The sequence below is a fragment of the Pseudoliparis swirei genome, chromosome 5, assembly GCF_029220125.1.
Source record: "Pseudoliparis swirei isolate HS2019 ecotype Mariana Trench chromosome 5, NWPU_hadal_v1, whole genome shotgun sequence".
In the NCBI taxonomy this organism is placed as follows: Eukaryota; Metazoa; Chordata; class Actinopteri; order Perciformes; family Liparidae; genus Pseudoliparis; species Pseudoliparis swirei.
The window spans coordinates 6,909,526-6,935,789 of NC_079392.1; the positions used below are offsets into that span (position 1 = coordinate 6,909,526).

At 45.4% G+C, this 26,264-nt stretch overlaps 1 protein-coding gene across 2 annotated transcripts; it reads right to left on the reverse strand.

Annotated features, from left to right (window-relative positions):
• Nucleotides 1-712: 712 nt before the first annotated feature.
• On the reverse strand, nucleotides 713-24,757 carry znf644b (zinc finger protein 644b). Of its 2 annotated transcripts, XM_056414794.1 has the most exons (7): nucleotides 24,709-24,757; nucleotides 21,535-21,657; nucleotides 6,875-9,418; nucleotides 4,540-5,025; nucleotides 2,919-3,032; nucleotides 2,703-2,793; nucleotides 713-1,921 (listed from the first exon to the last, which is right to left on the reverse strand). In XM_056414794.1, the coding sequence occupies exons 3-7, from the start codon at nucleotides 9,402-9,404 to the stop codon at nucleotides 1,753-1,755; spliced, it is 3,390 nt and encodes a 1,129-aa protein (XP_056270769.1). In that variant the 5' UTR covers nucleotides 9,405-9,418; nucleotides 21,535-21,657; nucleotides 24,709-24,757; the 3' UTR covers nucleotides 713-1,752. The 2 variants fall into 2 exon arrangements, with proteins under 2 accessions (XP_056270769.1, XP_056270770.1); XM_056414795.1 differs by lacking the exons at nucleotides 713-1,921; nucleotides 2,703-2,793 and having other exon boundaries at nucleotides 2,928-3,000.
• Nucleotides 24,758-26,264: the final 1,507 nt, after the last annotated feature.

Here is a 26,264-nt window from a genome sequence, read left to right on the forward strand (position 1 = left end):
ATTATTAATTCACCAGAATTCTTTTTCACTCCTGACCCCGGCGGTCCGATGACTTGTGGCTCCTTGTTCTCTTTCCAAATTGAAGTCTTTTGTTTTCTGAATCTCAAAGACGAGCGGCTCGCTCACTGGACTCAAACCGTCGGTGTAGTAAATACCAACTATGAAGACACCAGATACCCATATATTCCATATTTGATTAGAACTTAACACAGTATCACTAATAAATGCTTTTGTTTATCTGGTCGATTTAACAATCATTCACGCTATTGGTTTACATTTAGTGACACTTTAAAATCATGCACGGTTTACTAATAATACTCACTGGTTTCTATACAAACATCTACAAAATGTGGTCTTAGAATCTGAGCCCAAGTCTAAACACTATCAAGCCTGAGTAGGGAAGTAAGATATTTTCTAGAAATTCACAATTGTATATGTTCGGAAGCACTACAAGTCTACAAATTTGAAAAAGGTGATTAAAAAGCTAAATATTTCTTTATCATGAGATTGGCATGAACACATACATTCATATTGTTGCTATATATATATATATATTAAAGCAACAATATATATGTGTAGATATATAAATATATATATTATATATATACTGTATATATATTATATATGTATATATATATTACATATATAATATGTATATATGTATAAATATATATATTACATATATAATATATATATATACGAATGTCTTCTTTCTATATGTAACTTTAAAGAAAAATAATATAGGCCAAACTGTCTCTGTGCTTAAAAAAAAGAAGGAAAAAGTCTTCCAGTGTTACTCTAAAAAAAAAAAAAATAACCGACCCAACCAAGAACGACCCATTTTGAGTCCGAGCTTTACGGAGATACAGAGCTGCCACAATGAGAACATACATGATTCCAGCAACACTTCATTGTTGTTGTTGTTGTTGTTATAACTGGATGGGTTTTCTTGTTATAACTCGAGAGTATTCCTCATTATAAAAAGATGTTTGCCATCGCGGCTGTAATGAGAGCCGGGTTTCAGAGCTGATGGGTGAAGGTTAAGCAGCCGAACAGCGACAGAACACGCCGTCCCGACATAATGAACGTGGCTTTGATTAAGAGACGCTCCCTCTGATGCGGGCGGCGCGGAGGTGAAACGCCGCCAAGCTTAACGACACACTGCTTAACAACCGGAGCGCCGTTTGATTTCATGTCGTCTCGAGAAGAAAAGCGAGGCGTGAACTCAATTGAAATGCTCGTGTGTTTTGCCAATGCATGCTCCTTTTAACACTTCTTGTTGTGACAAAAAGAAAAGAAAGACATAATTCTCGTGAAAAAGGAGAGTGTAAGCTATTGAGAAAAGGTTTCTTTTTATAATGAGAAGTGTTCTCTTTACGACAATCAAAAGTTACAGGAAATTGAGATATTTGGATATTTTTGTTGTCATTATAACAAAATGCTTTTTAACAAGGCACTTTTCTTTATCGTGACAAACACAGGAGAACAATGTGTTTTTTCTAACGATGGCAGTTCTGCACTGCCAGACCAGCTTCAGTAAACCAGCAGTCAATACAAGATCCACCCTACTAGTCGGATGAGCTTAATTTTATAAGGCAAAGCATTGCATTAAATATCTTATATAAAGTTTTTGCTAATGTATATACAATATTATCAATATACTATTTTCAAATTAGTCTAGATTATCTCTTAAATGTTCCTAAAACTATGATTATAGAAACAATGTGCAAATGTTGGGCAGCTGGAGGTTCTCTACTCGAGATCTGGGCGCTCACTCGTGTGCATGTTGTGATGGAGACCCAGAACCTCCAGCATCCCGGTCCCTGAGTGGGGCACGCCGGTGTGCAGAAGGTGCCTCTGTAAGTGCTTGATCCAGTCCTCCTGGATGGACAAGGGACCCTGGAAGACGAGGTCGCAGAATCTGCAGAGAGAGAGAGAGAGAAGCCAAGTCACCGTTTTTAGAGTCTTCATCCTCTTCATCCAGTGTGAAATGTAGGCTGTGTTTCAGTGTATGATGTTTGCTTCCCTGCATCCAGATACATATTCTCATACACCAGGTATATTATGATGAGTTCAAGGTCCATTGATTATAAAATGAGTATCGGGGTCGAAGGTAAGTCCGATCGCGATCACGATGTGGTCAGGTGTAATGTCGTACGGTGGGAGTTTTTGGGGAGAGACTCTGTCATGAATAGTTGTTTGAAGGAGACGTTTTCACAGGAATATAAACGAGTGAGGGAGTCATGAACCCGTCTGTGGCTGTTGTGAGCGCGCTGCCGTCGGATCGGTACTCGGCATCGGCTGATATGCAACTTCGGGTAATGGAAGAAAAAAAGGAATAAATGGCAGCGGTGGGAACCAGCATTTCTTACAAAAGGTCCAGTCAAACTTTGGGTAGGCCAGTTAATTTACCCCACCGACAATGTCGTCATAAATCTAGAGTAGAAAGCAGGGTCATTTATAGATTTCTATACAATCAGATGTCTTTTTTTGCAACCAGAGGAGTCGCCCCCTGGTGGTCAGTGGAGATAATGCAGTTTCAAAAAGCACTTCTGCTTCTCGGCATCACATTTCAGTGGAGGTTGCGGCCCGGTGCGAGCATTGTCGTAGTGAGGGATGTAGGCGTGCCGAGGCTGTCGGAACAGGGATAGTGCACACTTTCTTCAGGGACGCGTATGCATGTAACCTTCCCCTGAATGTACCTGCAGGTGAGCGTGTAAATCTCGGCGTCCAAGGAGGGCAGCATCTTCTTCTTCAGCCCAGGTCTCGGCTTCTTCGGTTTATAATCGTCGTCTAAAAAGACAAACCGCTGCTTTATCTGAGGAAACGCATTCAGCAATCACTAGCAAGAGGCATAAATAAAAATAATCCCAGTATTGACATTTATTATTCTAATCCACGTCCACCACGAGATGTACCTGGTCCTTCAAATATGGCAATCCTCTTCCCGTGTGCGTAGGCTCGAAGATGACCGGGAAGCCCAGGGAAGGCGCCGTCACACTGAATACAAATCTCATTTGAATCACATTCCCCTGAAAGATTAGAACGTTGGAAGAAAGAAAATAACAAAATCAAACTCAAAGAGGATTAAAAAATCAAATCGTAGGTTTGAAAATCATGCGAGGGATCGGACGATGTCGCGAATGCAGTTTCGCTGATACTCCCGCGGTTTGGAGTGGTGCCGTATTGTTGAAGGAAAAAAGTGGGACGTGGGATTGCGTTGCGAGTTCACGCGGTAATTTCATTATCAAGCAAAACTGTTAGTCCCAGTGTGCTCCTCCACCTGCTTTCATTTGAAGCGTCTGATTTGCGCTCTCCTGTCTGAAAAGTGTTACATGGCGAAGTTTAACACAATCTTGCATCTTCAGGGTGGGAGGAGGTGGGGAATGGGGGGGGAGCTGTTTTCACATACACCAGAGTCGCAGAGGATTCATAAAGTACTCGAGAATATCACAGACGTGCGAGTCCTCCGACAGAAGAGCGGCGGTGGCCCGTCGCCTGTGAACCAGAATATTTGTGAAGGAGTGATCCCAAAAGATCCCTGCAAATTAAAATGATTTTTGCTTTATTATAATTATTTTAACTAATATAATTTATAAATATTGATACAAAATAAGTTATTTTTCGGTGCCGATAGGATGTGATCGGCGGCTCCGTGATGAAAGGGCGGTGTAATTATCACTGTCACATAAAATCAGCTTTTCAGCACCGGACGCACAGAGAAAGACATCTTCATGAGGACATTACAGCGATGGGATGTTTAAATCTGTACCTTTTTTTATATATATTTTTAAATCTCATCTTTCTCAGTATACCGGCACAGAAAGTTTTTGAATTGGAAAGACATTAACTAAATTGCGGCCACACGGATGACGAGCGTCACGCTGAACATCAAGAGGACGTCATGATTTTTTAATACGAACTTCAAAAGCACTTTGGCGACATTCAATCTACTGTATTTGTGTTGTTGTCGTTTTTTCCCTGTAAATGATAAATAAATACATTAAATGATTGTGATCTATTGTTTAACTGGCATCCACCTGCTTTCTGGGAAGAGATACCGGACAATGCGTCATTAAATGTGGACGCCAATCAGAGGACCGAACATGAGTGTGCACGCTATTGATAGTCAACTTAATTTATAGAGGAATTACTCATGACCGACCTGTTGCATGGTCTTTTTTCTTCCCCGGTAAAGATGAGGGGAGCATGTATTGTAATGCTTCATGCATCCGAGTGGTTTTAACCAAATATCTACAAATCAAACAATACTTTACATAAATGCTGACCATTTTCCACATCGTTAAGATTCATCCGCTACTGTTTCGCCTCATCCTGTTAAAATCTACTAGCAATGCTAAAACAAGCATACCCCCCCCCCCCCCCCCCAGGTTTATGAAATCGTAGTATATAGTGCATGAGACTCCATACATTGGGGCAGGGATGTCTATGTGTACAGATTGTAAAGCACTCCGAGACAAATTTGTAATTTGTGAAATTGGGCTATACAAATAAACTGAATTGAATTGAATTGAATACCGTGAGCCCCGTTTGGTTCCTCCGTGCAGTCTTTGGTGACATCACAGAGCTTCCTGGGGGCGTGGGCTTGGAGGTTGCTTCTCGCCGTTAGCTCCACACTCTGTGCTTCGACCTGCCGGCGGAGCCCCGTCTCCGGGAAGGCCTCCGCTTCCCGTTTTGGCACAAAGCCGTCGACCGACGCGGGACGTGGACTCCTCATCTCCAACTGGATTCCCACCGGGATGCCCATGCGCATCAGGACCACGCCGCCGTCGCCGATCCGCGAGGCCGATCGGCTTTCGCCGAGGACCTGGAGGACGCTCTGATGCTCCTTCTCGTCTCGCAGCAGTTCGTTCAGGCCGCCCAGCGGGGACTTGCCGGTGCCGGCGACGCTGCCGCCGATTCGCTTCAGGTGTCCCCTCACGTGGTTGGAGAGGCCGGTCTTGGTATCGAACCAACCCCAGCACAGGGGACATTTGTGCGCTCCTTGAGTTTCTGGCTTCACAGCTGTAATATCAGATATAAGAGAATAAGAAAACATTGGTTTGAAAGAACACAAACAGCAAGCTACAATTAATAATGTTGGATTGCTTTGTATCAGAAAAGCCTTAAAAAGGTTCAATAATATATATATATATATATATATATATATGTTTTTTAATTCATGTATTAATCTGACTGTTAGATAACCAACAATGTGGACGCTCTGGTTTCTGTCTACTGGCCAATCATAGTCATTTAATTTCTTCAGATATATTACTTGTGTGATGTAATAACTGTGTATTTACTCTGTAGAGTGATGCCAGTGTGTCCTCATACAGATGTACCAGATGTGTGTGTGTTTAGTCACATATGTTGACGTCTAGCTCTGAGCTGACCTCTTGACATCTATTTTTTATGTATTTATTTTTCCTTTACTCTAGGTGGCTGTACCAGTGTGTTTGTTATCTGTTCACAATGGTAATATTAAAGTACATGTTTCCTGTGTTATGGACCTGTCAATATTTCCAAAATAAAAAATACATAGGAAAAAAAAGGTTCAATAAACGGGACTCAGAGCATTAATATAGCAGCATACAACTATTCGCTGTGTAAATATATATCGTGGAGGAATGAGTATCTGGGAAGGAAGTCTCCTTCTCCGTGTTGTAATCTGAGCTTCTGGTGCTTTGTTTACATCGCTTGGACGCCCCTCGCATGCAGTTTAGTGCGGGAAGCTTTGTTTGTGCCAAATTACGTGGTCGCGGAGCTTTGGGAGCGCACCTCTGAATTTTTGGAACGTGAAATTTTGAAGGCCAATTCGCTTGTAAAGGCTTTAGAAACCGCAGGTCATAAAGATCTAAATTTGAGTCAATTTTGCAGCCAAATCAAATTGTTTACAGGATGTTCAACCTTTTATAATGCACGTAAAACTCAAGTTTCTCTGTTGCGGCCGCTTGGGTTAGCCGGCGGTCACCGCTCCGCACTGCCGACCGATGTCTTTGGTGCAGCCCGCCCTCCGAAAAAACACCCTAGTTTGCACTTTTAGCTGCTCACGTAAACCAGCTGTACCTCTAAAGCGCCAGTAATATTAATGTTTGCACAGAAAAAAGAAAAAAAAACTAGAACGGGCACTCGGTAGACCGCATACCTTCGCATATCACAAGATTGGGCATTGAATTATGAACATTTTGGCATTAGTTGCATGCCAATTGGATACAAATTGACCGTGCTATGGTAAAAAGAAGATTTTGACCTTTTCATGACCTTGAACTTTGACCCGATCGATCCCAACATATAATCAAATGGTCCCCGGATAATAACCAATCATCCCACCAAATTTCATGCGATTCGGTTTAATACTTTTTGACTTATGCGAATAACACGCACGCATACAAATACACGGCGATCAAAACATTACCTTCCGCATTTTCAATGCGAAGGTAATGACAATCTGATAGGAGTTGCTCCTGTAAACATAGAGAATTACCACCGGGAGCTTCGGGGTGAGCGTCGGCTCACGACCACAACACAGACGCGTTGAGCAGGCGTCATGGCTGCCATGGTAACTTTAGCGCGCTTTAGCACATCAACGCTTACCAATTAGCACTTGACTCAAATTGCATCCGAGGCTGAACGAGAACGTCGTTGGGCTTTGCAGAAATATTTGGGCATAAACCGCAAAAATAAATGTTAAAAATCCTACCAACAGGGATATTTCTGTCTGAAGTGGTGTGTGGTGTGCAGCAGGACACGATATTCCACAACGCTGACCTCCGGACCCCCAAATCCAAAACGTTGATCGCATTTTTTTTTATTCGTCAAATAAGCGCCGTCTCGACTAATGTAAAAGTAAATCGGGCACCAACACTTGTACCTTTCCTCATTTTCTTCGCTCCACTGGGGATCCTTCTGCGGATCCGCGGCTGATGGTCCCGCGACGCCACTTGCTCCGGCGAGACCATGTGCCGCGCGTCGTAGCTCAAGCCGACCCTGTGGAGGTGGCCTCGCACGTGATTGGACAAGCCCACTCCGGACTCAAACAGGGCCGGGCAGTAGGGACAGCGCTTGTGCTCCGCCCCCGGTGTGGGGGAAGCGTCGAAGCGTTCCCCCGAAGACGCACGAGGCGACCCCGGGGGACCCCCACGCGCCGCGGCCTCGACGTACTCCTCCTTGATGACGAGTTGCTCGATGTCACTGCAGTCTTCACCTCCGTCCTCTTCATCCTCGGGCACGCGGGGGCTTCGGCCTTTGGTTGGAAACCTCTGCCTCTTTGTGAAGTACCTCCGAGCGTACGGGTTCCTCGCATTCTCGCTCTCCGAGAAGCCGCCCGTGGCTCCGCCGGCGCCATCGCTACATGTACCGCCGCCCTCGCAGCCTTCCTCCGCGGACGGTTTCGCGAGCCTCCGGCAACACCGCGGCGAAACGCCGCCGTTCGTATCGTCGGCAGTGTTGTGCGAGGGCGCCGCTACTTTTCTCATCGACGGGGAATTTTGGCTCGCCTGCGCTCGGAAGCTCCCGCTCGCCGGGTCGTTGCCGGCGCCCCGACGGAACATCTGCTCTGATTTAAGATTTCTGGCAGACGGCGAGAAACCGAGGGTCGCGGGACACGTCGTTTGCTTCCAGCTGCCAAAAGCCTGGCGGCCGTCGCTGTTTGCGGAGGCTTCCTCCACGCGGGCGAGATCGGTTGCCACGACGGGTTTCTCCGTCGGCTGCGGGAGTAACTTCCCGTGCCCGTCGACTCGCCACAGAGACGGCGGCGGCGCGTCGTCGATGCAGCCGACGCGGCACTTAAACTGGGGGGGAGGAGCTACGCTTTGGTCGTTGGACTCTTGAGCGTAAAAATCCCCTTTTCCGCCGGGACGGTGGGGGGAATGGGTCGACTTGTGTCGATTTGGTTCGGGCCGGTCAGCGACCTTTTCGGAACTACCGAGCGAACGCGGAACGCGGGCCGTTTCCCCGCGGCCGCTGACGTGTGCGCCGAGCAGGTGCTCCTCGAGCGCCTGCCGCGTCAGCGTAACGTAGTCGCACTCCTCGCAGAAGTAGTAGTGCTTCAGATTGTCGTGCGTTTTGGCGTGCTGGACGGACATTTTAGGGCAATCGCAACCCGGTGGGCAACAAGGGCGTGGCGCGGCGGCGGCCCCGTCTTCCAGTTTGGTGTTCTTGAGATCTTCGATTCCCTCCAGAAGTTTTTCCAGCCCGTCTCGGTGAATAACGATGTGCCTCGCGAGGGAGTCGCGATCACAGAACAAACGCCCACACTCCCCGCATACGAAGGGCTGCGAGGCGTTCCCGCTGCTCCCCTGATTATTCTCGCCTAAATGATACATCATATGTCTATGGAAATGCATCCTCTCCTTGAAATTAACATTGCACGAGAAGGAAAGCGGATCCCGTTCCGCTCGCTCCGCCGTCGACGGTTCCGCTTCGGCTCCGCGATTGTCTTCGTCTTCGGGATCATTTCCCTCATTAAAGCCTCGCCGTGCCGCCGCCGCGCTGTAAATGCGGCGCTGCGAGTCTGACGCCGTGTTCCTGGAAAGAGCTTTGAGCGGCACCGCGGAATATGTGATCTCAGAGCGGGCACCCGAAGAATCGTCACGTTTGGCGCCGCAGAGGAAACCCAAACTTCTGCACGTGTGATTTAAGCTGCCGTTGACCTTTCCCAGAGAGCCCGGCGTGCTTTTTGCACGCGTGTTGTGCTTCCCGTCCCCGCGGTGCATCACTCTGGTCTCGAGCCTCCTGTCGCCGCGCAAAAGGCACTCCCTCGCTAAATCCCACTCGGCTTCCTCGTAATCATCCGAGGAGCTCTCGGACCGCTCCGCGCCCCGGCGAGATCGTGTTTCCGTGGTCGGCTTTGTCAAAGGTTGGCTTCTGTGCATTTGCTCCGCGCCGCCCGCACCCGACAATGCGGGACGGGCCAGTTTGGACTCATTGTCCTCGGAGCGAGACGGCGGCGCGTTGACACCCGGCCGCGTGGCCGGTGTTTTCACGACGGGCCCCGCTGTGTTCTTCCGAGCGTCTGATTGAAGCTCACTAGGTGGTGGTAACACCTCGGGGCTCGTGTCCTTCCCCGATTGCCACGCGGCATACAGGACATTGTTGGATAAAACTGTGCCTTTGTTCAGGACACAGTGTACCTCTGAGGTGGGGTGTGAACCAGGTCCATTAACAAGTGCTCCTGAAGGCAATGAATTGCCTGCATGGGGAACAGCGGGGACCCCGCTGTATACAAATGGATTCGGCTGGGTTCCATTTAAAGGGTTTTCGTGTTCATCCGAGGACAGACCTGCAGCATTGTTCTTCGGGGAGAATGTGTGACTCTGTAATGGCTCCCGAGTTCGACCTGGGCTGTCAGACACCCATTGCACGTCTTTGTCCTCTCGTGCATTTCGCCCCAGATCAGACATAGCACCAGTCCGTTCTGAAAAACATGAAGAATAAATCAGAAATTTATCAAGTGCACTTCATGTTTCTATTCATTTCCAAGCCGGCGTCGCTTTTTTTTTTTAAGAGCCTAATATAGATTTTACTCGGACGCCGTTTTCAACCAGCCGGAGACAATGTGCAAAAGAGGAAATAATGCAGATGTAAATAACAAAATGAAACACTCTCGCACAACAGGTTTTAATAAAGTCTAGCTCGTTTCTTTCACGCTGGTAATGTGGTACTGTTAAAAAAGAAAGAAAAAAAAAGAAGAAGAAGAAAGAAGAAGAAAAAATGTCTCCATAAAACCAGAGCGGTGTTATTCTGCGCCGCATTATGATTTCCCCAACACCCTCTTTCGCCACCTCTATTCACAACAAACCCTGCTGTTAGCCCTGAATACCCTGGCGAGGATGCTTAATTATGAGAGCGTGCCTCTGGGACGCAACCTGCCCCTGCTTCCCCCGCCTAAAGTTCTCAGTCGTCTGCTAAAATTGACCAATTTCCATGGGAACAAAGTACACCTCCAATGAGATCATATTGCGTCTTATCACTCCGTGATGGTGCCAACACGGATCCCAGCATGAGACTGTTGTTACTCGAATCCTGACAAATTGGCAGGCACACAATCTGTCTAAAACACAAACACAGGGCCCCGTATGAAGAAAATATTACGCCTCTGCGCACACACACACACACACACACATACAAATACCTCTTTTTTTTATTTGTCATACTTTTTGAGCCAAACCCAGTAATTAAATAGAATCCGAATATGATTAAATGGGTGCGAGCTGCATCTCGTGACAGATTACAATCTGCCGTCCAGGGTTGATTCAGCTCAGAATGTGCACTCAGTGGGTTTTGACATCCAGGGCTGGTCGCGCGCTACAGGAAGCTGCGTCGCTAACGAAGTGGTAAATTCAGTGTTAATGAGTGGCTTCACTGTTACCACCTCCGAGGTAAAACCTTCCGAGCTCCATATTCTCCCCATCTGTTGTGGTGTAAAAAGGGTTCGAAGGGGGGGAACAGACGCTCTCCATTTAAAAAGAGGACTTCTCCGTTGCCCCCCAAACGGCGGGGTGGCAAAACCATCAAAATATCTTGGGTTTTGAAATGTGTGCGGAGCCTCATTAGCAGCCAGCTCACACAACACGCGTCTATATATATATGTATATAACAAACAAGGGTTGCGATGCAATTCTTCGTGCACTTCTTTGCTTCCATTTCACTTCATTTCGTCGATGTTAAAAGGCGGACTCTGCCTTGCCTGGAGATATTTACGGGGATTATGATCTTTAATACAGTTAAGCTGCATGCACAGATCAATCTGATGTGAGCTTTTACCAACCCCTGTTTGTTCGTTTCCCCCGGACGCTCGCCTTTTCGCTTTCTGTCGATGAGATCCTCGTCATTGTGTACTCTCAGACGATAGAAAACACAGTTATGTATTAGGCCTCGTCCTTTAGCTTTCTTTAGGTTTGAGAATTATTTTTTTCTAAAAAGATACTGTCAACATCTGGTCCAATATGGTTGTCAGTTTATTAGCTGCATCTGTGCAATCGGATGTGACCCGACACCGCGAAATAGCTCCATCTCGGTGAAGCTTACAACGTTAGTGAGAGGCGTTTCTATTAATCTGTCCAGGGTTGGACATTATTCGGGTACATTGTGTTGCAATCCAACAGAACAGATCTGCTAGACAGGATTTATTAGGCCGTTGCACTCACTGGATTGCATTAGGTCGCAGCAGGTGTACATGGAAAAACTGCAGGCTCGCAACAATAAAAGCTTTAATTTGTACCAACAGAGAAATATAATTTGAATCACTTCAAGTCATGCCGCTGAACACGATCTTAGCTCCGAGAGCCGGTGGGCTGGGAATCGTGCCATGTACTCACATCGGCGTGGCTTGGAGTCTGGCACGCAGCCTCGCCGCATGTCAGGTTCCTGTTCTCTTTCATCTTGCAGCCGTTCTCCGCTGTGCACAAGCTCATTTCATCAACACAAATGACATTCCCCTTTGCCTGGAAGAGTATGCTTGCCTGAATTCATTTTTTTTTTTGCTCTTGAAAGCAGATACCATTTGTTTTTACAATTCTCAAGACATAAAGTGCACTAAATATAACCGTGGGCGCTCGTGTGGGACTCTCACATTACATGTGGCAAGTGGCCTTAAAGCAAGACAAATAAAAAAGAACAACATGTAGCTGCTGTATAGGATGTAAACCGAATGACACGTAAAGATTAGGAACGGGTATCGTTTGGTTTTATTCCGATACCGGTGCAAAACCGGTGCTTTTGAAACGATACCGGTGCCTAAACGGTGGCTGAACTGATACTTGGAGAAGAAGAAAAAAGCGCAAAACGACGATTGACAATGACGACATTAAAAACCTCTTTGGCCAAATTCCCTGTAAAAGCCGTTCTCATGGCCGCACTGAAAGAAAATGGAGATCAGACTGTTGCGCTCGTAGCTCGCGCTAGCTCGTGGGCTAGCTCGGAGCTAGCTTAAACATGGTTACAATGCCTAATTTATTATTTGTTAGCTTACATTTATAAATGCAATACTTGCAATCCACCTTTCGGTACTAATCTTCTAAATCCATATCGGCACCGGATTTCCGTACCAAACCCTATAGTGAAGATGCAAGGGGACTGACATCGGGACAAAGGAAGAAGTTGAAGGGACAGTTGATGTCTGTCTTTTTGTAGTGGAATGACTTGTATGACAGGAATTATTGCCAAAACGTTTTGCTGCTGGGAATATTTGTAGCTTGTATTCCGTTTTATATCAATTTGTACATTTTGGGGTTTTTTGGACTGTTGGTGGAACAAAACAAGCCATTAGACAAAGTTGCCTTGGAAGAGTGTATGATTTAGTTGCAAGCCAAGATGAAGTCCAGCTGTCCACCACAAACAGGGACATTTATTTTCATAAATTATTTCATGCAAACTACCGAAATAGCCAAACTCGAGTCTTGCGGGGGACAACACGCGGGTTGAGTTTGCCGCTGTCGGCTTTGTGAAGGCTGCGAGTGTTGGAGGCAAAATCCTTCTCCTCGTTCGACTGAAGACCCGGGCTGCCAGCACACAGTGGAGACAGCGCCGAGAACCAACTGGGACCAGTCAGCCAAACCATTTCAACCTGCTGGAGCTGTCTGTGTGGATCAACAAGCCCACCTCATACTCCTCTTGCTGGAGAAACGTCGAAACAAGGAGGTGGCGCGGGTCCCTCAAGTACCGCGTTACGCAACTTCCCCGGCTAATGGGAGATCCATTGATTTATTTGACACGATGGGAATTTATGAAGCCACCTCTTCGGCGTGAGAGTATCAAAGCGAGGCTCGAAAACAAACAGACGGAGATTGGGCTTGACATTCCGGTAATCCCAAGGTGAGGTACGTACGTTCTCTCGGAGAAAGGTGCCACAGCGGGGGGGGGGAAAAGAAAAACAATGTTTCGTTCTTCTTCTACCGTCTGAGCCCACGCGGTTCTCCACTCACTATCGAAAAAAGGCAGAAGGCGAGCGGGAAGAAATTAACTAAATACACCAAAAGCTAAATATTAGTTTTCCCTCAATGTGATTAACGGAGCGACGTAAAGAAACACGGCCACTGCAGATTTCACAAAATACCCCCAGATTTCTTACATTTGCACGGGAGGATAATAAAGAGAGGGGCTTCACACGCTGCCTTTGTCTGGATGACGCACTCTTTTATCCCACTGAATTCTTGTCACCCAAAGGTCATTTCCATAATAATGGACTCCATTCTCCCTAATGGGATTTTGGCTGTGATTATGTATGCCAGCGTCTTGTGCAGACACTATCAGCCCTGTCATCCTGAATTGCACAAATGTAATTACGCAAAGCCTTTGATAACTAAACAATGTAATTTACTGCTTGAGTGAAAATAGATACAGAGTTATACGACTCAAGTAATACATTAAAGGGGAAATGTGTGAGTACCAGAGGAGGTGTTTTGCAAATAAAATTATGTTCTTTATTGGAGGAAAATTTAACGCTAATGCATGCTTTAAGAATATTTGGTGATTCACAGAAGAAGAAAAAAAAAGTACCACTGGGAGTGGTAACTTTAAAAAGGAATAGTTCCACATTTTTGGGATCTACTCTTACTCGAGAACATAGAATAGCAATGACATCCGTCTTTTGAATATGAAGCTGCAGCCAGCGAGCCTAGCTTACCATGAATACTGGAAAGTATTGAGGAGAAAAAACTAGACTTTTGGTAACAGAGAGCCAAAGTGAAACAGGAAGCTTCATGTTTCTTCTCAAAATCTCATTCAAAACCCCATTTACATTTTTTTTATGACGTTTATTAACCAAAAGTATATCCTTGGAAAATAAACCGGACCAATCGTTTGATTTTGTGAAAGTCACGAGGGTTTTAATTGTGACTTCTCGACTCACCGGCCGATTTGCCTTGTTGTGTCTCGTACACACGCGTTTCATTACGTGTCATTGAGCTAATAAGCTGCCATCATCAAGGCATCCGAGATGTACTCAGAAAAAGGAAAATCACTCTACATCTGCTACCCATCAGGCGTTCACTTCTGACTGGATACCAATTTGTCTCAGGAATATAGACAACAATATCCAGGAATATTTAACTTTTTCCACAGACTGATGAACCAAATGCTGCATGAGAGATTACAGTGAGTTACAGAGAGGGGAAGAGTGGCCGCGTAGGCCGCACAGGACCACGGGTAATACAAATCCAGCTCCTAGATCAATACTTCATATCTTGTTGGTTTAATGTGTAGAAATAAAGGAAAGGAAAATCACAAAATAAACGACGAGTTGTCTTCAGCGTATTTAGTTTCCTTCCGACAGAGCCAGTCCAGCCGTTTCCCCACCACCGACCCCTATGCTAAGCTAAGCTAAGCATACCAGCTTCTGGCTGTAGCTGCACATTTATTTATTAATTTATTAAAATGATATAGTATTTTACTGCTACTAGTACTATATTGTTTGAACTAATACATTGTTTAAAAGTATAGAAAAAGTGAAGGTATATGCACATACAAAATAAATACATCCACATTCAGTGGACATTTACGAAAAAAATGTAATAAAAAGACATGGAGACAGGACGAGGGTTAAACTGGTGGGAGTGGTGCCTTGAGCCACAGGTGACAGAAATTGGCGAACCCCCCCCCCAAAAAATAAACCTTCGTCCAACACATATTCTAAAAAAATCTGCCCACAACAAACTTCTTTTCTCTCCTCTCTTAACCCCCCCAAAAAAAGGAAAAGCGTACCGAGCGAGGCGGCTGTGACGGTAGATTTACTGATGATAAAAAGGTGAAGCGGGGAACATTGGGGGTGATAAAAGGGGACAGGGAGCGAGTGACAGTCGGGTTAAGACAGAAGTCATGTTCAATAGCAGGTAGGAACATCAAACAGTGAGTTCACAGCAAACCCCATGCAACCTTGTCTTGGGAGGATTTTCTGTTGTGTGGAGTAGATTAGATCTGCTCAGGCTGCTGACACGGCCTCATTTGCTGCCCGTAGTGTTGGAGGGGGATTAAACGATATAAACTTTAAAGCTTTAAACAATACCTTTCAAAATTAAATGGATTAAGGGAGGGGTGTCTGATGGGGATTTCCCAAGGCTTTGTTAGTTTTAAACTCGACTCCTTTAAAAGAAAAAATATATAGAAAGTAAATAAGGGGGGGCGAGAAGAAGAAATTGCTCAGGCATGTGACCGTTTTAATGAGGCGGCTCTCGCGTCGAGGAGGGCAGCGGGCTGCCGGAGCAGATGGTTCTCATAAACATCATATCTGCTCTGTTTAGAAACACGACTTCTCATCTCCCGACGCCGAGAGGAAAACAAACCCCGACCATCACCGCCGGCGCTACCCTGCTTGCCCACTTTTGGCACGCTGCGCCGGCTCGTTGAAATGGCACATTTCCATTTTTTTCCCCCCGCGTTGACCCCCCCCCGACCCACCCACCGCGCAACAATATGCATGAGCTGCGCAATTGATGCACGTAACCTCTAATGTGATCTAAGTGTACGCAGAGGAGATGCAGCAGGCCGCGGCGCCGGGTATATTTTTGTTATACGGTGTTGACTTTTATTAAATGTTACGATTAGCATACAGCCGAAAAAGAGTACAAACACCAGGCAAGACAGGAGTTGTTGCCGGGGATTTTAAGGGGGGGCGGCTGGGAATGCGTTTATTAATATATATCAAACTTGGTTGCCGCCGCTTTGCCGCAGACATGTGACCATTCAGATGAAAGGGAGCCGGGTGTCAAGCTGCTCTCCAAATTGAGGACGGGCTCCACATTGCTCAGCAGACATCAGTGAGCTTAAAACTCGGGAGGCATGTCAAGTATCGCAGGTATTAGGATGAAACCTCTCATTATCTTTCTTTAAAACATAATGTGCGAGTGCACCGCGGCAGGATTTAGAGAGGGGGCGGAGAGAGAGAGAGAGCATGGGCCTCGCGGTCACTAATGGCAACGGCAGTGAGCCCTCAGCAGGCACCTTGAGTTCTATTATTAGCAACGGGACAAACAACTCTAAACAGGAGCTGGATCAAGTGTGCCGAGTGCGAGCCTCGGATTTGGGTTTAGGGCGCTGCGAGCGGCTCCGGCGTGAGCATGAGCGCCGCGGTCAGAGAGTCGAAGGACCGCCGCGGGGCCGAGGAGTCACGCGGAACGCGGCGGCGTGCACGACACAAAAGAAGAGGCCATTTATCCACCTCTATGGGGGGGGCGGACGGACTCTAAGTGGACAGCTTGAGAACTGCGGCCTCGACAGCGACAGGATTCCCCCCTCGTCATTTCCCAAGGTCCACACACACACACACATTGACATACGCATGTAAGGCGATTATTCAGCGCCGCTTGTCAATTGTACCTTTTCAACCCAGATCAATGAGTCGTCTTGCACCAGGGGCCCTGTATCAACGCCAGTCATTAACGTGCGAGTGCCACTCCATCCGCCCCGGCTCCAAATAAATCAAAGGGGTCGGGCCACAGAAGAAAAGGGGCTAATATTTCCTCAATAACCCCAAAGGGACACCATGGAGAGATGCAAATTGCCTCCCAGGAGACCCCGGGGGATGTGGAGGAGAAGCTCGCTGGGAGGCAACGGGAAGCTAATGAGTATAATGGTAAATGTATACAAGGAGAGGGAGAGAGGAAGGAGGAAGGAGAAAAAAAAACCTCCTCTCTATTCATACCAATTAATGCAATCTTATCAATGGAGGTGTACTGTAGGAGGAGGGCCCGTGTCTAACCCCGTGGCCTCCTCCCTTCCACCTCGCGAGCGTCTGTATTATTCAACGCGGGGGCCAGGCTGCGGTCATTAACCCTGTGGGAGGCTGGGCCAGGCCCGGGGAGTTAAGGAGATTTTAAAAACCACTCACTCCTCACATCAAAACAAATCGGGCCGAATCAAAGGGGGCTCAAAGAAAATGTCATTTTTTTTCCTCGGAGGGGCAAAGGAGGGAGGCCGCCATTGTTGCGGGAAAAAAGCCGGTTTCTGCGGCCACGGGCGGACAGGAAGAACACGAGGCGGCATCGGAAACCCGAAAGCGGCCTCGCCGCGTCCGAGAAAGAAGGATTAGCGGCGATTAGAATGTCGTGGCTTGAAACAATACAGATCAGATAGCGTTAAATGTCTGTGCATAATCACTAGAAAATGATGGCATCAATACATTTAATTGATTTAAATGGAGCTCAGCAACTGTGATGTTTGAGCTTTCGTTCATAATTATTTTTTTCCTATATCATTTGCGGATTAACAGGATTGCTTTTCTTCACAGCTATTGTTAGAAAGGAACGCTGAGCTGGATGGAAATGAAGACGTCGTTTCCACGCAATTTCAACCATTAAAGGTTGGATTGCAATAACAGCCGACAACACATCAGAAAACACAAACAAACTAAATGCAAGAATTTGTATTTTATTGGAACAAATAGAAATAAAAACATGGTAAAACAATATTCTCAAAGAAAAAGACGCTTGTTAATAGAATTGTCCAAAAAATCGACATGTCTTTCTGGTGATGAAATCTGTTTTTGTCTCGTTTGAAATGACTGACATGTATTTCTAGATTATTCATGAAACAAGTGGATTTGTGGGGGAAACTGGTTAAAACAATCTCTGCCCCACTGGCAGACGTCGAGTCGCTGTTGCCATCAATAAACAAAGAGATGGAGATCTCAGTTGCAGTGCCTGGTTTTCTTGAGAACAAACATTTGACCCTGAATGGATCAACTGCGTTCACACAGCGACGCCAATGATACGTTTGATCTGCTTCAACTACAAAACTGATAAGCGTGTACCCCGCGGAAAAAAAACCATTCATATATTTATTTTCCTTTTTATCTTTTGCAGTGCTTTTAGTCATTACAGTACCGGGCATCACCAACAGAGTGACCCTGCGGCCATGTAAAATACAAATAGATAAACTGCAAGACTCGTTTTCCCATGTCGCTTAGTATGCTAACTTAAACTTTACTGACTGACACCTTAATTAAAAAAATTAAATAATTCAAGGTGTAATAAAACTATTAAATTAAATTATTTCACGGTGCTCCATAGCGCCTCTAGTGGTCAGAAACTACAGAGGAACTTTAAGTTCCCTCTGAATCGATAGGAAAGGAATGGAAGTGTAGTTTAAGGAAGCGTTTGAACTACCTGAAAGGCCAAACAAATGCTTCGAAAGCATAAAGAAGAAGAAGCGGGAATGCCTCGATCTATCATTTTGAAGGTCACTTATCAAGGCGGGGAAGCGTGCCTGACGGCGGGAGGATTTGCCGTCGAGAGATCACCGAGGGAACTCAAATGAAGGTTAATCACTATGTAACTTTCTACACATCTAATCCTGTACTCCACATTTCATTGAGCATAGCTGTAAAAAAAGAAGAAGGAAAAAAAAGCCCTCCGTCAGCATAATTGTGCCTAACCTGTGCCCCCGCGTTGCTCGAGTCTCGAGAATATCACAGCCAACTCGCAGAATAAGTGGGAAATTAATGAGGAAAGTGCTGAGCTCAACCTTAGATAGGTATCACAGGAAGGGTGAGCCGCCTCGCAGCTCATGCACAACAGAAGCTCGCTAATCCGAACCCTCGGAGACGGACGGCGCTCGGACTCCTGAAATGTTCCGAGGGGATAAATTCTGATTTGTCATTTTGATCAGACCTGAAATAGAATAAATATATAGCCTGGACATCGGGATCTAATTATTCGTTTAGTCCAAATTATTACAATTTAAAAAAATATATATTATCATTATTATTGTAATAGATCAGTATATTCTTCAGTCATAACTGCATGCTATATCAATCCATGATTTACTTCCAGGTTTCCTTTTATGACAACAATTTATTTTTTAAAATAAGCTATTCTTCCCACTTCCCTATATAATTTCGATGTATTATTATTTTAATTTAATGAGACTACACAGTGCACATTGAACTGATGCTGCTTTCCAATGCATCTTCCCCCGTGAGGAGGGCTGAGTGCATCAGTGATCATATTCTGCCCCTTAGTGGAGGAAACGCTCCATAACCGCAGTGAGACTGCAGAGGCCGAGCATTCGGCCGGATGGAAGACGTCTGCAGCTCTTGACCGGGTGCTTCGCTCCGGCTTTCGTGGACCAAAGCGGTCTCACCTGCCCGGCCCCCTCCTTTAGGTTTATGGTGCGGAAATCCTTAAAAAACGAGTTCCTGGGTCGGCTGCTGAAGTGTCCTTGAGCAAGACACTGAACCCCTCCCCCCCTAGTTGCTCCTTGGGCGCTTCACTGCAGCCCTCTGCTCCTCATCAACTAAGGATGGGTCAAATGCAGAGAAGAATTTCCCCACGGGGATCAATAAAAGTGTACATTTGTTTCTCTCTGAGAAGAAGTCACAATTTATTTTTGAAAGCAGTGCTAAACAATTTTACATAAGTAAATATCCCAAGAAAACTCTGCAGTGAAGAGAACATCCGAGTTTGGATGTTATATCACGACATGAACCGGCTCATTCGAGGGGTTTTGTTTAAAAAAACTGGATGAAGACAGTTCAGTAGTATTGAAGTTAAGAAGCGGAGAAATGAATAAGAATCTGAATAATAGCTGCAATACAATGGTTTCATTATCAAAGACAATACTTATTTGGATTAAAACGCTTTTTGTTTTGTTTGTTTAGTCTTAAAATAGTGAAGAATCAACAAACTACGAGAAAAGGAGAAATACTTATTTGCAATAGAAGGTTGACAAAACATTTGTGCAGGCAGAGGAACCGACTACCAGAATCCTATTGGCCCAGAGCTCCTGGCGTCGGGCCGAAGCTACTGTGAGCTACTTTAGTTCTCTTTTAGGGAAGGCTCTTGACTGAATTTGATAAACTTGTCTTGGGCTTTTATTGTGAAAGGTAAGAACGGAAAGAGTGAATCTAGTCTGCGCTGCCTTTGTCAAGGTTGAAGTGCTAAAAGTTTGCTGCCCTGATTTGGATTACAGACCCTCCATGTTGTTGTATTCCGTCGGGTATGTTTTGCATATGTCTGTTCCGCACAACGTGATTGGTTGATGCCTTTATTTCATTAAAATTGTCCTTTTCCCGTTAAAAAAAAAAAATGACGTTGCTTATTCGGCGGATAACAATCAAGTCTGTGTGAAAGTACTCATGAGAAAAACAACAGTTTGAAAAGACCTTCAAACCCTAAAGATACTTTTACTGACACTTGAGACCAAGAAACGCCGAACATCTTCATGTTGAAAAGTTTCATGTCGAGAATCTCGAGCGTTTTTGTTGGAAAAATGACTCAAATGATCAATTTTCTTTCCTTTAACCCTTGTGTTGCCTTCGGGTCATTTTGACCCGATTCAATATTTAACCCTCCTGTCGCCTTCGGGTCAATTTGACCCGATTCAATGTTTAATGTCGGTGTTCTTTCGGGAGTCAACAAACAAACATAAAGTACCTCACACTTAAACTTGGAAAACAATATTAATTCTAATAATTTTCTGGAGATTTTAATAGCTGGGGTCATATTGACCTCAAGGGTAAAATATGTTAGTAAATATAAAGGTAACAGGAGGGTTAAACATTGAATCGGGTCATATTGACCCGAGCTACAGGAAAGGACATTGAATCGGGTCAAATTGACCCGAAGGCAACACAAGGGTTTAAAAAAAAAAGTGACACCCATAGGGAAGATTAGAGGCCATGGAGAGATCCTCTTTTTAAAAAGGGCCAACATTATAGAGTAAAAATAAAATACATCAATAGAGTAACTTCGATAGACGCACAGCTTCCTGTGTGTGCAAGGTCGTTGTTGTTTATCGGGACCAGCACTAAACTCTGACACGATAACTATTTCGTAAATTACGGACGTAAATAAAAACCTGCGTCACCTCAAACGACCTTGAGCAACACTTGAAACCACCGATTTAAATGATTCTAATGCATGGCACTGCTTTTTTGAAAACCTTGAGCAGATAAAAAAAGAGAAAAAAAAGAAAGCATTTTAAACAAAGACTGGAGCATCATAAACACTTGTGTGTCAGTGATTTTGTTTCACACTGGAGAATAATCAACAGCCGGCTTGTCACTCCCAGCAACCTGCCAAGTGTAGAAGTGGAAGCACTGACATGTAACTGACATCTCAGATTTAATTTGACTGGTAATCACACCCAGCACACAGTTTCAGAGCATTTCACACATCCGAGCTACAGTTTCAGGTGTCAAGCTGGCGAAGGAGACGTACGACTGTGCCTCTGAATGATCACACCTCTTCGGAGCCGGGGTCACATTTTAGCTCCGCCATTGCGATTATAATGACGCCGGCGCTTAATAACGAGAGCATTAGACGCACGCATGACACTCATTTTTCTTGCTTTTTAATTTTTTTTGAACGCAATCAACACTCAGCGGCGATTAGAATGAAAAGAGGGATGGGGGGGGGGGGTCACCTTGTTGAGATTCCCGTCTGAGTCATAAGCCAAGAGCTTCTGATGGGAGACGATATTCTGCAAACACAGTGTTCGTTGAGTTGGAGCGAGAGGAAGAGGAGGGGGGGGGGGGGAGACTGCCATAGTCATGTTTAACAAGAAAGTGAGAAAGAAAGGAAACGAATGTGTACTCACGAGTCTATGTCGAGGCACCGATTCCACCGCATGGCTCTGAGGAAACGCGACTGGAACAGAGAGAGAGTGTTCTCTTAACTATACGTCACCAGAGCTGCTCACTGCACAGATCCCTGTGATTGTCTGTAAAAAGCAAAAAAAGAAATAGACATTTCAGGTTTCAATGAGATTTCATGATTACATCCGACACACTCTGCCTCTGGGAATCCGTCCCCCCGATAACCAGCCGCTGTTTTGGGACCCACAAGTGAAAGCTGAGGACATCCACTCGAGGGATTGTTATGGAGTTAGTTGATGCTGTAGTAGTTCGCTTTGGATAAAAGCGTCTGCTAAATGACATGTAATGTAATGTAATGCTGAAACCTTTGTGGGTGTTTTTATTGTTGTTGCTTTAAATTGGTAATTTGTTTGGGTCTCCACACGGACCCAATTTCTGCAGCAAAAACTTTCTCCCTCACCACACTTTGCGTACTTTCACGCCATTTTTACTTCAACAACACGGTTAACGTTGTGAATTTACCCCCTTTGATTGGGTTAAGGCAACAAAACCATTTGGTTAGGTTTAGTAAGATATCACGGTTAGGGGTCAAATAAGTATAAAAGTAAGTTGACTTATGTATGTCAGTTTAAAACATTATGTAGGACATTTTAACTGGTTATGAAACGGCCTCAATTTAATTACGGATGCCTCTATATGACCTGTATACGTAAACAAGAAGAAGACGCCTGCTGCAGTAAAAATTAGAGGTTTTCTGAAAAAGGGCCTCTGGTGCTCAGAAACACTTCCACTTTTGTCCACAGGGAGCGCCACACTCAACACAACATTACATTTCCTTGTTGTAACTTTAATTACCCCTCACAACATCAAAATGAAAATGTTTGGACAAGGTAGTGGGTTGATGGGCACGATGTATTCAACACGGAAACTAGAGCTGAAGGGATTTGCAAATTAATCGATCAACAACCAAATGTATTTACAACTATTTGCTGACTTGTGTCCTTCTGAACTGACCTTTTGGAATGAAACAAGCGCCCGCTGACATAATGCTGGAGTTTTGGAAGTGCGACGGATGTTTTTTCACCGTTTTCGGCCGAATCAACGAATGAAAATGTTTCCAAAAACGGGGGGGGGAAATGAACGGCTCAAATGAGGCGTTCGTCACCGAGAGAAACAACCGCGACAGTTGTGAATTAAAAATGCGGATGATTTAACGAGTTGAAACGATTCCGCCGATGTGATTCTCTGAAGGCACGCCGCCCTAATCCCGCCCCCCCCCCCCCCAACGCCGCTGATATATTTCTGCAGACCTCAATGTTCTTGGTAGACCCACCTGATTACTAAAATATCCCATCTCCTCAGCTGCTCCTCAGCTGGGTTACTAATTCAGGCCAGTGTACTCCTATTTAAGTAGTCCCCGGTGTCTTCATTTATAGCTGCGCAAGCAGCCGGCCAAGCCAACAGAGAACACAGAGCTGCTTACTATGCCGAGCATTCAGGGACTTCAGGCAGCTTGGTTAAAATATTTGACCTCGTCAAGTGACACATAATCAATTTGTGGATAACGCGCCTCGACCGTCTCATTTATTGAGTCGAGGGGTGACTCCTTCACTCTCGGGCGGTGCGCTGATACAGCCGACGCCGGCCCGCTAAGCTGCCCGCCGACTCCCTCCAATGGAGACGAGATGCTCGTCTTCAGACGCCCCGCAGAGAGCGGCGGGCTCGCTCACCTGGGCCTTCGCTCCGCAAAGCTCCGATCCTGAGCCGACGGCGGGGACACGAAGATGCGATGTCTGCGGCGGGGGGAAAAACAACACGGCCGCGCTCGTTATCTCTGCCAAGTCAGCTCTTTCGCTCGCGATTGACAGTCACCTATTGGCGTATTCTTTTCACGAATTATTGGCGCAACGATTCCGAGTGGTCGCAGGAGACCAGATGTAGATGCAGATGTGTGGCTGGGCATGTGAAATGAAAAGGGGAGTCTAGTCTGTTGATATTTATTCACAAATGCACATTTATGTCTCTTTGATACAGTTAGTGGGTACCCGTGTAGCATCTCCGCTAGCGGCGGGGCTACTACACGCATGTCTGGCGAGTGTCTGCACATTCCGCCGCTAGTTGGCGGGGCCCTGTGTGCCAAGTTCACTGCCACGACACAGATATTAGTCTGGATCACGCACATGTCCCCCCCACACGGCGCTTACAAGGCGTGCTCATTTGAGGAAACAATTGCAAAATATATTTATAAAGACACATGTATTTTGATTCTACTTGCCAATTAGGACCCTCTGCTGGGTCCAAACAAAACACACGTCAGTTCTGTCCCGTTAAAGTATGACAGATCTGTAATTGAGCTTCTATAAAAGCGCAATGCATTGTGGGATTTAAAATATATATATATATATATATAAATATATATATAAATATAGTGTAGGGAATGATTTTGGACAGATGGGTAGAAGTTGGTCGGTGTTTAACACTTGTCTAAAATTCCATCAGTTAGAGTTCGAGTAAATATAAATAAATAAAAATGCAGACTTAGTAGCTTTGCATTGAATAACTTCCATAAGATTAAATCCAGATCTTTCAGCTTGTGTTTCTTGCTCTGACCTTCTTGTTTCCTCCCCTGCAGTGCCACCTCGTCTCCACCTGCAGGTCGGTTAGAGTTGAACTTTGCTTTATCCACCAGCACCACTTCTAACTTCCATACCTTATGGGGCACTAGAATCCGCCTCACGCTCCCACAGTGGCTCTCTGTTTCTAGTGGCTCATTTTTAAACGGGCATACATTTAATTAAAAGGCTCTTTTTCCCCCCGTGTTGCCATTACTAGTAACTGTCCTTGAGTACAAACTGGAACTATTGAGCTGGAGAGCGGAGAGCTGCCTGACTTTGTTCGGACCGGCTATGCGACAGTCAGCTAGCTGCTCTGCCCACCGACTGAGCCCCTCCGCACCGGTATGCTGCAAACGTGGAGGCGGCGGCGGCGGCGGCGGCAGCAGCAGCAGCTTCCTCCCGGTCCTCGACCACTGCAGCGTTTTTTAGTTTAGATAACTAAATCTCCATATCGATCCACGACAGCGACTCATCCCCCACTAATGACCGCACCTGGTCTGCGACGTATCCCTGCGCACATCGAAAAAAACCGGACAGCGGTCCGTGGTGCGGGGCACTTACCTCGGGACGACGAGTCGTGTCCTCAAGTTTGTCATTGCACAAAACAACCGTTTTACCCCCGTCCTCCCTCGCTTTCAGACTGTCGCCATTTTGGTTTAAAAAGCGGGCAGGTTGCACTGGTCCAGAGGAGAGGGACGTTCACGGCGGAGGTGGAGGAATGAGCGTCACCCAAAACTGCACACCGAGTCCTTTATGTCCACTTATAAGTAGCTCACCGCCATGCAACACCAGACCAGATAGCTAACTAGCCATAACTAACGAAGGTGAATTAAGGATTACAAAATGTATCATCACAATACTTTTTTTTTTTAAGTTTGTGATGGGGATAAGAGGGCATGACCTTGACCTGAATTAACCAACGACATTGGGCCTACTTTCTCGCACGGAGACAGGCTTTGCCTATTGAGAACACTGTATTATCATGTAAGTAAACCTTCATTTAATACTATTAAATATTATCGCAGTTTATTATGTATTTGAGTCAGCTTGTGCGACTGTAAACAGTGAAAAGCAGTTGCTCTCTCCGGAGTTAAAACAACCCACAGCCATGTCGACCACAGTGGGACAGAAAGGTTTTTTATTTAATGATCTGAATTCCCCCCCCCCCCCCCCCCCCCAAATGAAATGAAGGTTTCACTGCATGTGAGAATAAAAGAATATCCTACTGCTTATAAAGCTTATAGTTATTTATATATGTCCCACTTTGACCCTCATTACAATCGCAGAATGCATGCTGGGAATCCATTATTAATCATGTCACATGTTTGCTTCTTTCCCCTGCCCAAGTGTCATTTCCATTATTCCACTAGAAACCATCAGGCCTTTCAAACCTGGTTGTGTCAGCGTCAATGCGATTGTTTTTTCTCTCTCACTAAGATCACTTCTTTTAATGTTGTTTGACTTAATGGGATGGACCAGAAACGCGAGCTTTAAGCGCATGGTTAGCTTCATTTCTGATTGCCGCCGTGACGAGCCAATATGTTTAATTTGTATGTCCCGGCCATCTTATTAGAAGGCGATCAAATGTCCGCGTGGCTTTTTGTCAAATGTTAAACTGACTGGAAAGTGGAGGAGGCCTTGGTGTGAATACAATCGCCGCTGCGCGGTTACCATCACTCCTCTGAGTCCACGCATGCTATACCACAAAACCCGGTTGTTATTCCACTAAACACCAAAACCATGATACACTTTTATTGTGTGGAACACTGAGGAAAACACTGTGTGTGTGTGTGTGTGTGTGTGTGTGTGTGTGTGTGTGTGTGTGTGTGTGTGTGTGTGTGTGTGTGTGTGTGTGTGTGTGTGTGTGTGTGTGTGTGTGTGTGTGTGTGTGTGTGTGTGGGAGAGATTCTGAAGTGGTTGAATTGAGTGGTAATTCTCATTTTCATATCCATATAAAAAATTGATTGGATTAAGCAAACAACTATAACACATCTTTGAATGTACTTTGCTCCAGTGACTGCTATTATCAACACAAAACAGTCCGCAGACAACTCTCCAAACCCGCTGAATATGCATTAGAGTGGGCCAAAATATGACTTATTTATTTATTTTGCTCA

What these genes read in the sequence shown, in the direction of transcription:
- znf644b (XM_056414794.1), bottom strand. Translation starts at nt 9,404, where the DNA reads ATGTCTGATCTGGGGCGAAATGCACGAGAGGACAAAGACGTGCAATGG. An exon ending in TGCCATATTTGAAGGACCAG is followed by an intron (nt 2,794 to 2,918) that starts GTACATCTCGTG and finishes TTGTCTTTTTAG; the next exon opens with ACGACGATTATAAACCGAAG. An exon ending in ATTTACACGCTCACCTGCAG is followed by an intron (nt 1,922 to 2,702) that starts GTACATTCAGGG and finishes CTCTCTCTGCAG; the next exon opens with ATTCTGCGACCTCGTCTTCC.